The sequence below is a fragment of the Halichoeres trimaculatus genome, unplaced genomic scaffold, assembly GCF_033239565.1.
Source record: "Halichoeres trimaculatus isolate MK-OKI-2021-1 unplaced genomic scaffold, fHalTri1.1 fHalTri1_scaffold_21, whole genome shotgun sequence".
Classification (NCBI taxonomy): domain Eukaryota; kingdom Metazoa; phylum Chordata; class Actinopteri; order Labriformes; family Labridae; genus Halichoeres; species Halichoeres trimaculatus.
The window spans coordinates 3,890,119-3,905,000 of NW_027437199.1; the positions used below are offsets into that span (position 1 = coordinate 3,890,119).

Here is a 14,882-nt window from a genome sequence, read left to right on the forward strand (position 1 = left end):
ATGCTACATCTAAGCTTTGAAGGATTATGGCAGTAGCCATTAACCAGCTCCACCCAGTGGTAGGTAGATACATTGCAGCTAAGACACTTCATATCATAGCCTTCCGAGTTCACTATCATGAAACTATTGATATTTTACTTCTTCTAATTCTTGCTGTAACTAGTGAGGGTGATAATTTTTACATTTTTTGTTGACTATCACACACACCTCACCCCTAATTCTGAATAAATGATTTCAACATAGTTTGACGTTGAGTTTGAGTTTCAGTCTGCTCTGGTAATTTCCCCAACTATCTGGATACTTCCTTCACAGCCACTTATTGTTACTGTTAAGTGTTCTTCCTGTCATGCAGTGAAGTTGTTGAGGCACTTTCACCCTTCATGTGTGTGTGTGTGTGTTCACAGCATTCTCACATAATGTTCCCTCTGAATCTGAACAATCAGATCCTGACAGAACTCTTCACTCGTGATCAGGTGTGTTTCAGAGCTGGGTTTTAAGCGGCCTGGCCGTGGTCGGATAACCACGGTGCTTTTCATTGTTAGGTGCGAAGAAGATGTGTGTGTCCTAGAAATGTAGCTCCCTTGGCCATTACCATGGTAACCATTGGCGAGAGCAGATAATACACAGTGTATTATCTTCTCTCTCTCTCTGTACGACACACACACACACACACACTTTATCTTGTCAAGTTTCTCACATCACTGGGAACCTAATAACTGATCTGCTGCAGCTCTCCTCTCTTTATTTCTTGGGGAGAATAAGATCAAAGATGTGAGGGCTGAGAAAGTGACTCCTAGGGGTGAAAGCCTCCATTACAGCTGCTCAAGGCACTGGAGTAAATAAGTTTGGAGTTTATTCTGCTCAATCTGAATCAAGTATGATACAAATTATCAACCCAAAGTCATAAAAACCTACCAGCTCTGTTAAACTGACTCGCAGTGATGTCTGTTTGGCCACTTGGGGGCAGCAAAGACAAGTTTTCAACCGACAGTTTTTAGCTATGAGTTTGGTCTCATCCATTTCCTGAGGAAAAAAATCTATTTTATTTCATTAATTTATTTTTGATAGATTGTTTTGGGGCTTTTGCAACTTTATTTGGTGAGGGTAGGACAGTGGACAGAGCTGGAAACTCGGTAAGGGTACACAACTTAACCTCGAGGCCAAGTCAATTTTTACGTCATTGTTTTAACAGAGCTACAAACTATTTATAATTAAATTTAGCCCTATGACTTATTAAAACAACCTATTTCCTATTTCTCCTCTTTAGCCCCGCCCTCTTCTCCAAATATGGTCACTTCTGGCTCCAGAAACCAAAAAGGCAATCGCAAAAACGCCAGATTCAACACCCCAAAAACAGCCTCGTGGCTTCATCCACTTCTATGCAGTGGTCTATGAGTAACACACTTGTTCTGTCACTCCTAACCACAAAAATAGTCCTCTACGAGTGGTGTTAAATACCCCCAAGGCGCCATCTTTAAACCAGCTTGAAAAGACTTGTGTAGTTTGGAACATCAATCAGAAATGTAGGCGCTCTGCAGCTGAGCAGAGAGATGAGAGATACATAAGGTTGTCTGTGCTTGAGTCAGTCACACCAGCTGAGATACTTCTTATCTGTTGCAGCTCTTCATGCTCTGATGATTTCTCCCCATATGGTCTGAACACATGCAGTGCATCATGGGATATGGAGTCCTGAACCTGTGTTCCTCTCCGCTAGACAGAAACCTGTCTCATTTTCCTCTGTGGCTGAGGCAGTTTAACCTCTGACCACCAGCGCTGGAAGGTTAAGTCACCTGAGAACCAGCTGGCTGTCACAGAGCCAAGGGGGGCTCAGCATGTTACCATGACAACCAGGTGATGTTAAAGAGAGTGAGCGGTGCCAGAGGAGAAGCAGCCGATCCGGTTCCTGTTTGAAGTGTTTGAGCAGATCATCTCTTTAGATAGACGGTCTGAGACTACGGCCTACACACTCTCACTGCTGCTGCTTACATAACACACACGCTCACACACACACACACACACACACACAGGCGCGGGATGGTAGAGTGATGCTGGAGGAAACTGAAACAGGAAATCAAAAGGCGAGAGGGTACAGGAGAGAGAAAATGAACACTTGAGGAGGAGGGATACAGAAGGTAAAGAAATGAAGAAAGAGTGGAGCGGCTGAGATAAAGATTTAAAGGAAACAGTGAAAGAAATTCTGCAAATGAAGAAAGAAAAGATCAGATGAGGACAAGATCAATAAAAGATGAGGAGAGGGAGGAGAAAGAGCGGGGTTCACAGGGAGAAAAGAAGGAATTAAAAAAAGGAAAGTTACTGAATGAGTAGGAAGGACATGACAATGAGGGAAGGAAGGAAAGGAAGCTTCAAGAGGGTGGAAGAGAGGACAAAATAAAAGGAAACACAGAGAAGGAAGCATCAAAGGAAACTAAAGAGAAAAGGAGAAGGACGAAGGATCATGTGAGGAGTGAAAGGGAGGATAAGAAAAAGGATTTATGAAGTGAAGTTCAATTAAGGTAGGTGACAAGAGAAGGAAAGAGGAAAGAGCAGAAAGAAGCAAGCGAAATGGGATATTGGAAGGGGATATGAAGGACACATGGATTAAATGAAGGACAGAGGAGAACCATGGAAAAGAAATAATGCAATACAGATAGGAAAAAGGATGTACAAAAAAGAAAGGGGATGAGGAAAGAAGCAAGGATGTAGAATGAGAAAAGGAGGTGGAAAGTGTTTTAGATGATTGGAGGAAGGAAGTAAGCAAATGAGGAGAGGAAAGAGATGAATATAGGAAAAGACTGAAGAAATGATCAAAAAATGAGAAAGCAAGAGATGTAAGGATGAGAAATTAGGAAGGAGATGATAAAATCATGAGAAATGAGAAAATTAGATGAGGAATTCATGAAAAATGAGGAAAGTAGATACCCAAACTGTGAGAAATTAGAAAAACAGATGAGATGAATAGAAGGAGTTATGATAGGAAATTAGGAAATTATAAAAAAAATTCATGAGAAATGAGGAAATCAAGAGAAATGAGGATGGGAGATGAGAAAATTAAGAAAAATTAAGAAAAGATGAGAAATAAGGGAATGAGATGAGAAATTCATGAAAAATTAGGAAAGTAGATGACCCAACTGTGAAAAATGAGAAAAACAGATGAGATAAAAAGAAGAAATTATGAAAGGAAATAAGGACATTATGAGAAATTTCATGAGAAATGAGAAAATCATGAGAAATGAGGATGGGAGATGAGAAAATTAAGAAAAATAAAGAAAAGGTAAGGAAATCATGAGGGATTATGATAGGATGAGGAAAGTATGAGGAATGAGAACCAGAGATGAGATCATGAGAAGGAATTGAAGGGGTCAGTCTAAAAGCAAAGGGAAGAGAGGAGGGAAGGAAACATAAAGGATCATGGAAATAAGGCAGGTGGGAATCAGCATGAAAGGAGGGATGAGGAAAGAAGATGTGGGTTCAAAGGGAAGAGGAAATAACATGATATGAGGAGAAAGGGAACAAACGAGGAGGAGACAAGAAGACAAATATGAGGCGAGAAGAAATTGATGTGAGAAAAAGTGAAGAAGGATGGAATGGGAAAGGAAACGACCAAGTAAGGGAGGTGAAAGAGAAGGGAAAAAAGTGAGCTTGCAAGGAAAAAGGATTCACACGAGGAGGAGAGGAGGCAAGGAAAGAGTTAAAATAATGGAAAGAAGCAAGAGGATTAGCAAAGGACAGGAGGAGAGGAGGCAAGGACTCGGTAGGTGGAAAAGGGAACTAAAAAAATGGTGACTCCAGATAAAAAGAGGGAAACAGCAGTGTGGGGGCAAGAAAGTGCTGAAAAGCGATGGTGGAAGGAGGAAGAAACAAGAAAAAGGAATAATTTTGGATGCTGCAAGGAGGCTAGGAAAGGAAAAAAGGCAACAAGTACGGAGGAAAGAAATGCAGATGGCAAGGACAGAGTTAGGCAAAGGAGGAGATGATGATAGGGAATGACCTAAAAGAGTGGGAACACTTTCAGGGGAAGAGGTGTAAGGAGGAATGGATCGAAAGGAAAGGGAGGTAGGACAAGAGGAAAGGAAGCAAGTAAAGGAAACATGGAAAAGAGATGATAGGTAAAGAAGGGTAAAGTAGGTGAAGCAATTTGAGTCACGACTTTTAAAGTTACAGAGCGGCCGCAAGTGACCCACACACAAACACACACACACACACACACACACATACACAGGAATGTATCATCGAAACAACATTTGCAGAACACACATGCATTTAATTTACATGCACACACACACACACAGACACACACTGAGCTGCAGGGAGAGACTCACCCAGAAGATCAGCGACTCGTTCTCCATGATGATAAACTGAAAAGAAAAAAGAAGGAGTGATGGAAAGAGGAGAGGAAGAAGAAGAAGGAGAAAAAGAGGTAGGGGAGAAAAGATGATGGAGGATGGAAAAAGGGAAGAAGAAGAAGAAGAAGAGGAGGAGGTGTATCTGGAGACGAAAAGAGAGAGGAAGAAGAGAGGGAGAAAGAGGGAGGGAGGGAGAGGCAGGATGAGTGGAAGGCTGGTCGGTTCAGCCCACACACTGCTAGCATGACACACACTCTCTGTATTATGAGCGTGTGTGTGTGAGCGTGCACATGTGAGTGCGCACGTTGTCTCCCACTCCAATGCGTGGGTTAGAAAACACACCTCTCTCTCTCTCCCTCTCTCTGCGCTCGCTGTCAGGAGGAGAGAGAGAGAGAGGGAGAGAGGGGTAAGCAGCGTGGGTGTGGAGGAGCGGCCCCGTCGTCATGGAAACGATGCAATAGCTTAAAAAAAAAAAGGATTCAGAATCAGCATCCGAGCATCATCATGAGCAGCCAGTGATGATGAACACAGTCACATCAAAGGGGAGAGGGGGGGGGAAAGAACAACTGTCGTTTTTCAGATTTTCAGCACTTTCATATTTTTGTGTCTTGAGGCTCAGGATGCTCAACCAATCACGGCACACGTGGCAAAGAGTCACATGACCTCTGCTTGAAGAGATGAAGAGGGTGTTTTCCACATGTGAAGCTTCCTCACTCAGTCGGTCACAGAGACGTTGGAGGAAGGAAGCAGAAGATGATCAGCTCAGTCTGTCTAAGCAGCAGAATACACGATCAAAAACTAAAGGTATGACTACACCTGTATACACCTGGCGTCAAAGAGCATGTTTATGGTAATATCTAAGCTACACGTTTATTTCACACCAACATCGACCCACGTTTATTCTCATGACATCAATTACGAAAATCCACCTGATCTAGCTCATGGTTTTAGGACAAATCCTCCGCACTGCATTCTTTCTACTGGCCAGCAGGGGACAATTTCAAAAAGTTAGATTACCTCACCATAAGAAGGTTCCCTGCTTGAATCTCCATCTTCCTGCATGGAGTTGCAGCCAAAAAAAAACAGAGACATTCTTGGTCAAACGCTGCTGTCCTTCACGGCAAATGCCCGAGCAGCAACGATTCAATTTGCACAAAGACAATCGAGTAGGGCAAGAAGTCTTGCAAGCCCCCTCTAACTTAAAATACAATAAACCGTGTCCAAACTGGATCGTATTTAGCTTGAATGTAACAACAAGTTGACATTATGAGCACTGCCAGGCCAGGAGTCAACAGGTTTAAAGTTTTGAAGCCCAACATTAACAAGGAAAGGATCGTAAATGGAGTGGGAAGCGCAGGAATTCCTTGCACAGCCAGTGTGAGTCGACGGATGAGCGTGCAGTCAACACGCAAGAGTCAGAATGGACATGGGTCGGTCTTAGCCCTGCAACACCTAAAGGGAACTAAAGCCGTGTTTCCACCAAGAAGACTGGTTCGGTTTGACTCTGTACAGTGCGCATTTTGTGGCATTTCCACTGACTTATACCGGGAAAGATCCCCAAAAACCGGGACGAGCTGGCCTACTTTTTTGGGACCCTTTCGTATGGGTGCCAGACTGAACCGATCCACTCTCGGAAGGTGGAGCTACAACACTGCAGACCGTTGATTGGTCAAAAGAAGCGTCACTTCCTGTGTGACAGCTGCTGCAATTCTCCTGGTGGCAAACAGTCTTCTCTGAAACAAAGCTTGATTGTTCTTTGTATCAAAGAGCTACATGTCAATCACAGAGAGGATGAAATGCTGCATGTCTTCCATCTGTGCTCTTTGTTTACTGTGTTGCGTTTTTCTTCTTCGTTGGATTTTTTTGCGGGGTAAACTGTGTCGCCCTGCTGCGGCGTCACGCTATTGTTTAACAGCTGGGGCTGGCGGCATCCAGCTTACACGCCGCCCACCATGAGAGGGCACAGTTTGCTGTTGAAACGCAAACAGGATCAGGCTTAACTGGACCAAACCGAGCCAAACCGTACTGAACCGAACTGGACTGCTTGGTGGAAACGCGTCTTAATGTGCTATTTTGAGCCAGAAATATGAGAAAGTAGGATGTGCTTGACATTTTTTACACAATGTCTAGTGTACATCCGCCATCCTGTCCAAAAATGGCTTTCTTGCGGCATAAATACAACAACTTAAATGGCAAACTCTGGATACTTTAGGAAGTATTCCTTGGCTGATCGTGTATCGTGAACAGATGCCTAGTTGTTGGACCTGTCCCACTACTTCCAGTCAAGGCTGGGTGGAATTCTGGGTAGGAAAATATTGTGATCAAGGGGAGTAACTTCTGTGATTGTCTGCTGGTCCCTGGTCAACGCTATAATCTGATAAGTCAGATCAGTATTGTGTTCACAAGGCTTCAAGAATGATGGTCATAAAGTTAAGAATCTCTCACACTGCTTCAAAAGTAGTCAACGTAACTGACATTAAGTCAAACCATACCAGAGAATAAACAGTGAATGTCAAAGGAAAGGTAGTCAATCTAAAACCAATGCGAAGATTTCATTCCTTTCGAGAAGCCAATCATTGTTGTGGACAAACAGAAAGAGAATCAACATTCATTTGGATTTATTCCTTTGAGACTTTGGGGATTTCTTGCAAATCCAAAGCAATCCATTCAAATGCTGTCGAGAAAGATTTTTAATTCACCAACTTTATCCCGGAGAAACTTCCTTTTGCAGAAAGTCTATCTGCTTCTTGCGTCATCATAAACACAATCCTCCTGTCTTGCACCTGCAGCTGATGTCAGCAGTTCCTTTATGATCTGAACTCTTCAGACTTCACTAATTTGGTAAATGATGAGTCCATATGTCATGGGTATTCACAGGTAACTTCTCTTCTCCTGCTTGTCAGCACAAGAAGCACCTTCCCCACCTCTCAGGATGTTTTGAGCTCGATTGTTTTGAGGTACCCACTCTATCTTGGACTACGTCAAGCTCTAAACTCTGGAGTGACCGCGAAGAGGTTACAGAATGTCCTGTACTCTCTGAAAACATCCCTACGTGCTGACTCCTCCTTTTTATTTGCAGCACGTAGAGCTTCTGGGACTTTGTCATCTATCTTGGATCTTGGTATGGGATGATTTAGAAGTAAAATGCAAAGAAAGTTTCTTCTGCTTTTTTCCGTCTTTTTCTGACTTACAGGTCGCTGATTGCTGCCTCATCTGAAAATCAAATCTCTATTTTCAAAGCCTCCCTGTTTTCACATGCTTTATCTAAAAGCACCTGGAGAATTTGGTGAAAAAAAGGAAAGCTCTTATCATTCCTTCTGACAAAACTGTAATTTTGAATTTGAGGAGTCTAGAGGACTGAATTTTCGAGTAGTTTAGATACAATTTCAAAGCAAATAAATTTGCTTTTGAAACAATAAATTTGCTTTCAGATCACACTTTTCAAATCCAATATAGTAATTCAAATTCAGTTTCAAGTGGCACAAATCTCAGCCCATAAGAAAGCCAGTCAACACATCTTTCTGATAACGTAATCTATTTAGCAACTATGCTGATTGGCCAAATCCCCAATAAAATGGTAATTACTTTTCAGTAGCAAGTTATGCCGTGACAAGACTAATAACTTGTCGTATAAAATCAAAAAGATTCTTGTACCTTATTAGAATTATGGTGTGTCCCCACAACGATGAGGGTTAATTTTCAACATCAAAACATGTCCCCTGTTCTTGTTGACACCATGGTTAAAGGTTAGTTTCTGTCACAAGTTGTTGAAAGCACAGATGTGAGAGCAGCCTGAGGAGCAAGTGGACTCCAACCATCCTAGAAAGGGAAAGTTGGGCAACACCTGTCCTGCAATCCAGACAACAACAGAGCTGATGAAAGAATCTCAACTGAGGGGCTGTTTACACAACGCCAAAAACGGTCAAATCCAATAACATTTTGTTGCGTTTTGGCCTTGAGTTTAAATAAGACCGCGTTGTGTTTTGTCCGAAAACAGGCACTTTTGAAAACGCTCCTCCATCCAGCCTCGTATGAACACAGAGCAGAGCGTTTCAGGGTGAAACGCTGACGTCATCGCAAGCGCACTTGCAGTTTCAGGTGAAGATGGCGCGCGCAGCCACAACTTCCAGTTAAGCCATTCTGGTCCAGTTGGTGGTGGTAATGCGCCTCAAGGTTGGATTGCCAACCGTCTCACACAATAAAACGGCAGAAAAAGAAAGAACAACCACAACAATGATAGCTGATTTCTGAGTAGCATATAAACACACGTATGTCCACATCGCCAACTACTAGCCTGGCATGGCCACTACATCGTTGTGGCTTGTCCTCTTGGAGTCGTATGAAACGTGGGTGGCTTTTGGAAAAACAACGGAAGAATCTTTGCGGGAGTCTCCGTGTAAACGTGGCCTGAGAAGCTGTCAAGATTCCAATTAGCATATTACCACTCATTGATGATATATTATCCATTGCTGACAAGCCACTAAAGCCCAGAAATTACAGAAAATTGTACCAAATGCTTTTTGCAATAAATACAAGATACTTGTGCTTTTATAGAAAAGACAGGCACTCACTGAAGAAACTCATCCCATCACACCCTCGTATCAACATTCTCCATGGATAAGTTATGTAGCCAACCACATGGTTCCTAATGTTCCCGCCACCCAAGATAGATGGGGACAGATGGGCAGTGAGAGCCAGTACATCCCTGAGGTAATCAATGGGCACCTACAGGCACCAGTGTTTCATTAAGTTAGATCCACAACACCATGGGGAGGCTAAGAAGTTAGCTCTAGTGCCCTAGAGCCCCCTTCTTCATGCCAGCTCCCACCGCCCACCATATCCACAAGCAGAACCTTATCATTATATTACAACACAAGCTCCAGATGATGCTTTCTGCCCAGTCACAAACTCAAAAGACAGAGAGTCAAATGTTTGTAGCAATATTTTGGTAAGAGGACAGGGAAGCAATACCAAAAGGCCTGTTTGGGCTAGAGTTAGGCTGTATTAGTCAGCCTTTTCAGTTTCAGATAATGTAGTGTAGAAGTTAAAATCAAATTCAGGAAGTAAAGACTGGCATCAGAAGTGGTGATACTTTCACCAAAACATAGCATCCAAATGATTCCTCCACTCTGTAAGCATGTTTGTAAAGTCCCCACCAGAAAAGCCTGTAAACATCAGATGGTATATTCTCAATCTTGTGTTCAGACAGGACCACAGCCATCAGTTTCGCAGTTATTCAAGCTGCTCCGAAGGGTTCAGCAGGCTGTCATCTGTGTAATCGTTTGAACAGTCACTGCAGCTGTATGTACGGCACAAACAATAGTCTCAACGCTGTGAGGGAGTGATCACACTTGATGGATGAAACATCAGCAGAAAATAAACCTCTAATCTGTAGATTCCCTCCTCTACAGATCTGCTGCAGACACCGCCCACTGTGACTGAGAGAACACGAACTAAAATCTGTTTATTTAACAGTGAGAACAGATGGAGTCTAAATGTCATCAATGGAGTCAACAAGCAGATTGTGTGTGATACAGTTACTTCAAGTTTTCAAGAGCAGGTATTAACACAGTAGTAAAAAACACTGGGAGGGTTGTAACTTTTACAACTTGGAGGAAACACCTTCTGGAGGCTCTTTAAGAATATGAAAATGAAGATCTTTTAGTTGAAAAACAACACTTTGATTGTGGATAAAATGCCAAAGTACCACCGGTCAAAGCTTTAACTCCAACACCCTGGCCCAAGTCCTGAGACCCACCCCTGACACTCATACAAAACAGCTTTTCTGAGTCACTGCTGAGTCAAGTATGCCACTTGATTTTCTGATATCAGTTGCCATAATTCACTAACATCTTCCCATGCCAAGAGAAGGTGCCATGCTAAGAAGGAGCCAGTCGAGGTGGTTCAGGGGTCTTTCCAGGGCGTCTTCCTTGGTAAGTTTCCCCAGCACATTCAAATGGAAGTTGACTTAAGGGTAGGTCCAGAGTTTGTTGGAGATATTATCAATCTTGTCTGACCTGGGAATGCCTCTTAATATTCTAGGAAAGGCTGGGCAATGGAATATCAACTGTAATCTGTGCTTGTTTAGATCTGGGTTGTAGAGCATCACGTTATTATTACTCGACCATTAACCAGAGCTGACCTGATAACCCATTTCGGTAATCCGACACACCGGACAGACAGTTTCATATATCCACCACGGAAATATTTCGCTTGTCCATCTGGGTAGCAGCTCTTCGGATTTGTTTTCAGACGCAGGACCTTCAAAAAAATCGGCAGCTGGGTAGACGACTGTTCTGATCGACACGCTCACCACAGACCAATCCACATCAAGCCACGGTATGACGTAGCTTATGTACGCAGCTGCTGAGAAACAATAGACGAACAACTACAGGAACATGAGAAACAGCTGTGATAATGGCGTCGCCTCTCTTCCCTGATTGGGCCAGTCAGAATTTAGCCAAGTGAAATCATTGGTCAATAAGGAAGATGATGGATCAGCAGGGTTTCCGAAACTGAATCTGGCAGGTCCATCTGCTCTGCAAGGTTAGCATTTTGGGCCTACAGAAAAAAAATATTACTATTTAATTTTCAAGGCTCATAACTCTAGCACCAACTATCGACGTTTAACCATCAAGCTGACCAACTGTACATATCCTTACTGGTCAACTTGCGTCAACAAATGCAGCCAAGGATAGGCAGGAGAGTATGGATCAAGGAATTTACCGCCTTTTTGCTATGGCCACTCTTGTCTGGAGTTGGTTTGACAACCCAGAAAGATTTATTTTGCATTGAACACCTTTTCCAACACTGTCATCTAAAGTTGCCAATCCTTTGAATAAGCAGTATGCTTGAAGTTGTCAAACCTCAACAGGTAAGTAACATTCATAATCGGGTAAACATGTTTATTTTTGCTTTGATCTGCTGGGATTGACTCACTTTTGAACCCTGCCTTAGGTGGCCAGAGTAGTGCTACTACGGTTTTTTATTTTTACCTTGGCTTGATCTTTCAGCACAGAGTCTGCATCTTTGAACAGCTTCACTGAATGTGTTACTTCAGACTAGGTTTGATGTGCCTCTACTGGCTATGACTTGAGCCTGGATAATTTATTCCAGCATGTTTTTATTACTCATTGGAAATTCTGAATTCAGTTCACACGTCTGGCAGTATTTCTTTTATGATGACTAATTCGTTAGATGACTGTCACAGCAGACACACACACAGGACGGAAGGACAAAGCCACCACAGTTGAAATGCTGCGAGCCGGATTAGACAAATACCACAGCTGTTTATTCAACTGTTTGGTTCCTTTTCACAACAAAATTTGAGATTCAAATAAAAAGATACCATGTCATCAAATATTTATAATAATATATGTTTTGGATCATTATTTATTTGATCATCCACTTTTATGTCCGAAGGATTGAAATGCTGCCATGTCATTTTTTATGTAGACAAGGTAGTGCAGTTATGTTTGCGCCTGTTGCAGAGCTACGTCGCCCTCTGCTGGACTGGAGGAGCCTCTTACTCAGATCTTGGCATATCAAAACTATCTGGAACTGTACTTAATGTTTCTATTCCCAACACAATTGAGATACGTAAATTCAATCAAGGCTTTCTTCTTTTGTGTTACTGGCTTTTTTCAGTCAACTACATCAACCTGACAACTTGCTGTGCTTTACAAACGATTGATTCTCACGTCCTGAAGTCTTAGACCACGACACTTTGCTGGGACACAGTGGATTGCTCACCTTGGGTTGGAAGTAAGTGTTTGTCTCAAGTCAAGGAGTTCAAGTATTTTGGGGTCTTGCTCCCAAGTAAGGGTAAAATAGATCACAAAAAAATTGATCTGCAGTTTAGTGCAGTGGAACTGGGATTGGGCTGGTAGGAAAATCTCTTGGTCTACGCTCCAACCCTCACCTATGGTCATTTGTTTTGGATTTGGACCAAAAGAAAGTCAAGAACACAAGCGGGAAAAAAATGTTTTCTCTGAAGGTTGGCTTAGACTTCATGAAGGAGCTTGTAGCAGAGCGGCTGCTCCTTGTCTAACTGGGAAGAGGCTCCAGGATAGACCCAGAACTCGTTTGACGGATTATCTATCCCACCTCGTCTGGGAAAGCCTTGGGATTCCCCTGGAGGACCAGGAAAGTATTAACAGGTAAAGGGATGTCTGGAAGTATTTTCAGGAGTTCTGCCTTCAAAACCTGACCCAAGAGAAGTGGAAGAAAATGGATAAGAAGTAGGATGGAACGATTCACAAATAAAACATGACCCCATTTTTATTTTTTAACATTGGGGTGTTTTTTCAGTACTGTTGGGAAATATAAAAGTTTTCCACTAAGCCTTGTGATTTGTTTTCTGGGATTTACATTTTAATTTCCGACTGAACACTCAGCTGTCGAGTTCCCATAGCAACCACCCACCTGCGGGAGATTACATCCTGTTTAACATCTTTATCTGAGGTGTGTTCAGGTGTCAAGCTTTCACGAAATCCCTGGGAACAAGCTCCAGCTGCAGACTAATGGATCTCCGCTGTTCCCTGAGCGCCCTCTTTAAAATGCATTATCTTGACCTTTATCTAAAGCACTTCTCAAACACTATGTCTGAAACTTTAAAATGTTTCCTGCCTGGAATCTGATGTAAGGCCAAAAGGGACAAAATTCAGAAGAAATAAACCACTGCAGTACTAAATAACTTTATATTGAGCTCAGATATTTCCCTAAGGAGCTACAAAAAGTACCAAATACTGGACTTCAACTTTTCAGTGAGTAGCCACCAGACTGTCTAACTCAATTCAGTAAATAACACATGAAACAGCTTTGTTTGAACATGTGGGGTTCCTTTATTTAGAAAAACAATGACTATTTAAAACACATAGAAAGTTTGTTAGATTTCATAGAAACTAAATAAGAAGTTAACTGATCAGATAATCTGCTGATAGTGCAAATACTACAGATTGTTACGTTCAGGTGATATTTTGCTCTACTGTATTTTCTGTCTGCTTTTGCTGTTTTGGAATTTTGTGTTCTGAAAACCACGTCCTAGTTTCTGTTCTGGTTCCAGGTGTGCGTTTGTTTTATGTCTCTTTTTGTCCCTGAAGGATTAGGTCCATGTACGCTCCAGTCACCAGACTCTCCTTTGGGACACCGAGCTTCTCCATCAGATCCTCTGCGATCTAAACCAAACACAGGAGTGGTCAAATTTAAGTTGATAAAATATAAAACTTTAAAAATAAACATTTCTGATATAAATCTGCAACACTGTTCAGCTCATGTTTCCCTTAGATGGACTATATAAACAATCCTTCTTTTTAATGTACATGTTCAAAAAGCTTTTTCTTAACCACTTCTTTTTGCCTTGTTGGAGATGAAACAATATTCTGTTAATAAAGATTTAATATATCATATAGTTGTTTTTTTTTTATTAAAAGCCCTCTGGTTCAAATGTACCTGCTGTCCTTCTTCCACAGTCTGCTCTGGACGCATCACCACCTGCATGAATAAACACAAACACGTTAATCTGCCAATGGGTTTAAATATTTACCACACTCTGGTTCCATTTTGTTCATCACACATTTTCTCTCACCTGTTTGTCTTTCAGGACTCAACTTTCTCTTTCTCACTGAGGAGGAGATTTCCAGCTCAGTAACCTGCTCCACTCTTTCTCTGTCTGTCTGTGCTGTGCTGTGTAGCCCCTCTGGGAAATCTCAACATGCCTTAAATACTCTTAAAGGCTGTGATGCAGTCTCAAGAGTGACACTGTCCTTAATTTTGCAGGGCTTATATTTTGTTTCTTGGGAAATAAGTCTCCTTTAAGGTTGTAAAAATAAGTATTTTGAAGCATGATTTAATAAAATCTCTGGTTGATAAAATAAAAAAGTACCAAAGCTTTTGAAAGACCTTGTTGCAGCTTGAGAACTGTTTAGTGATAGCAGCTATAGAGAAGTGGTGAAAAGAGTGAGCACAGCTAACGAAAACAAAGCAGCAAAACATAGAAAAGAAAAAGCTAATGTCTCCATTCATTTCACCAAGACCCAAGAGACTAGACTTTTCACAGATTGGGAAATGACACTTGTGTGTGTGTGTGTTACCTCCAGCTCCATAAAGTTCCCCAGTCCCTCCACTGTGTCCAGGTGAACCCTGGTCTGACCAATGAGAAACAGTCGTCGCTCCTTTTTCACCTCACCTTTGACCCCAAGAGCATCTGACAGGACGTCCTGCACACAAAAACACACATTAACCTGAATGCAATGCTAAGAATAACTGCACACACACACACACAGGCTGATGTTTTACCCTCAGACTGGGTGGGTCGTTGGTTGGACTGATGGAGTAGCGCGAGAGTTTTGGTCCATCGGTGTCTGGACGCTCGTAGAAGATGAGCTGACCTGAGTTATTCTACAAAACAAACAAAAAAACAGTTTGATTAATTGTGTCTAAATGTTTTGTATGTGCTTTAAGTAGAAAATAAATGTACTTTTATTCCACCTGTTTGTTGTCTTTTTTTAATTAAAACATGATTTGGGTGAAATTTCTTTT

General features: G+C 42.0%; 2 protein-coding genes across 8 annotated transcripts in view; both read right to left on the reverse strand.

Moving 5' to 3' along the window:
* Window positions 1-4,618, reverse strand: part of shank3b (SH3 and multiple ankyrin repeat domains 3b) — a 58,723-nt gene extending 54,105 nt beyond the window's left edge. For 4 of the 6 annotated variants that reach the window (XM_074698008.1, XM_074698007.1, XM_074698006.1 and 1 more), the window contains exon 1: window positions 4,320-4,618. The gene's annotated coding sequence lies outside the window, so the exon portion shown is untranslated. The remainder of the gene's footprint in view (window positions 1-4,319) is intronic. The other 2 variants (XM_074698009.1, XM_074698005.1) reach the window with 1 other exon arrangement.
* Window positions 4,619-13,178: 8,560 nt separating this feature from the next.
* The window catches only part of LOC141810704 (uncharacterized), a 3,385-nt gene continuing 1,681 nt past the window's right edge, over window positions 13,179-14,882 (reverse strand). For both annotated transcript variants that reach the window (XM_074698472.1, XM_074698471.1), the window contains exons 3-6: window positions 14,640-14,741; window positions 14,435-14,560; window positions 13,794-13,835; window positions 13,179-13,519 (exon numbers count right to left, since the gene is read on the reverse strand). In XM_074698472.1, the coding sequence (XP_074554573.1) occupies window positions 13,421-13,519; window positions 13,794-13,835; window positions 14,435-14,560; window positions 14,640-14,741 (369 nt within the window). In that variant the 3' untranslated portion in view covers window positions 13,179-13,420. The remainder of the gene's footprint in view (window positions 13,520-13,793; window positions 13,836-14,434; window positions 14,561-14,639; window positions 14,742-14,882) is intronic.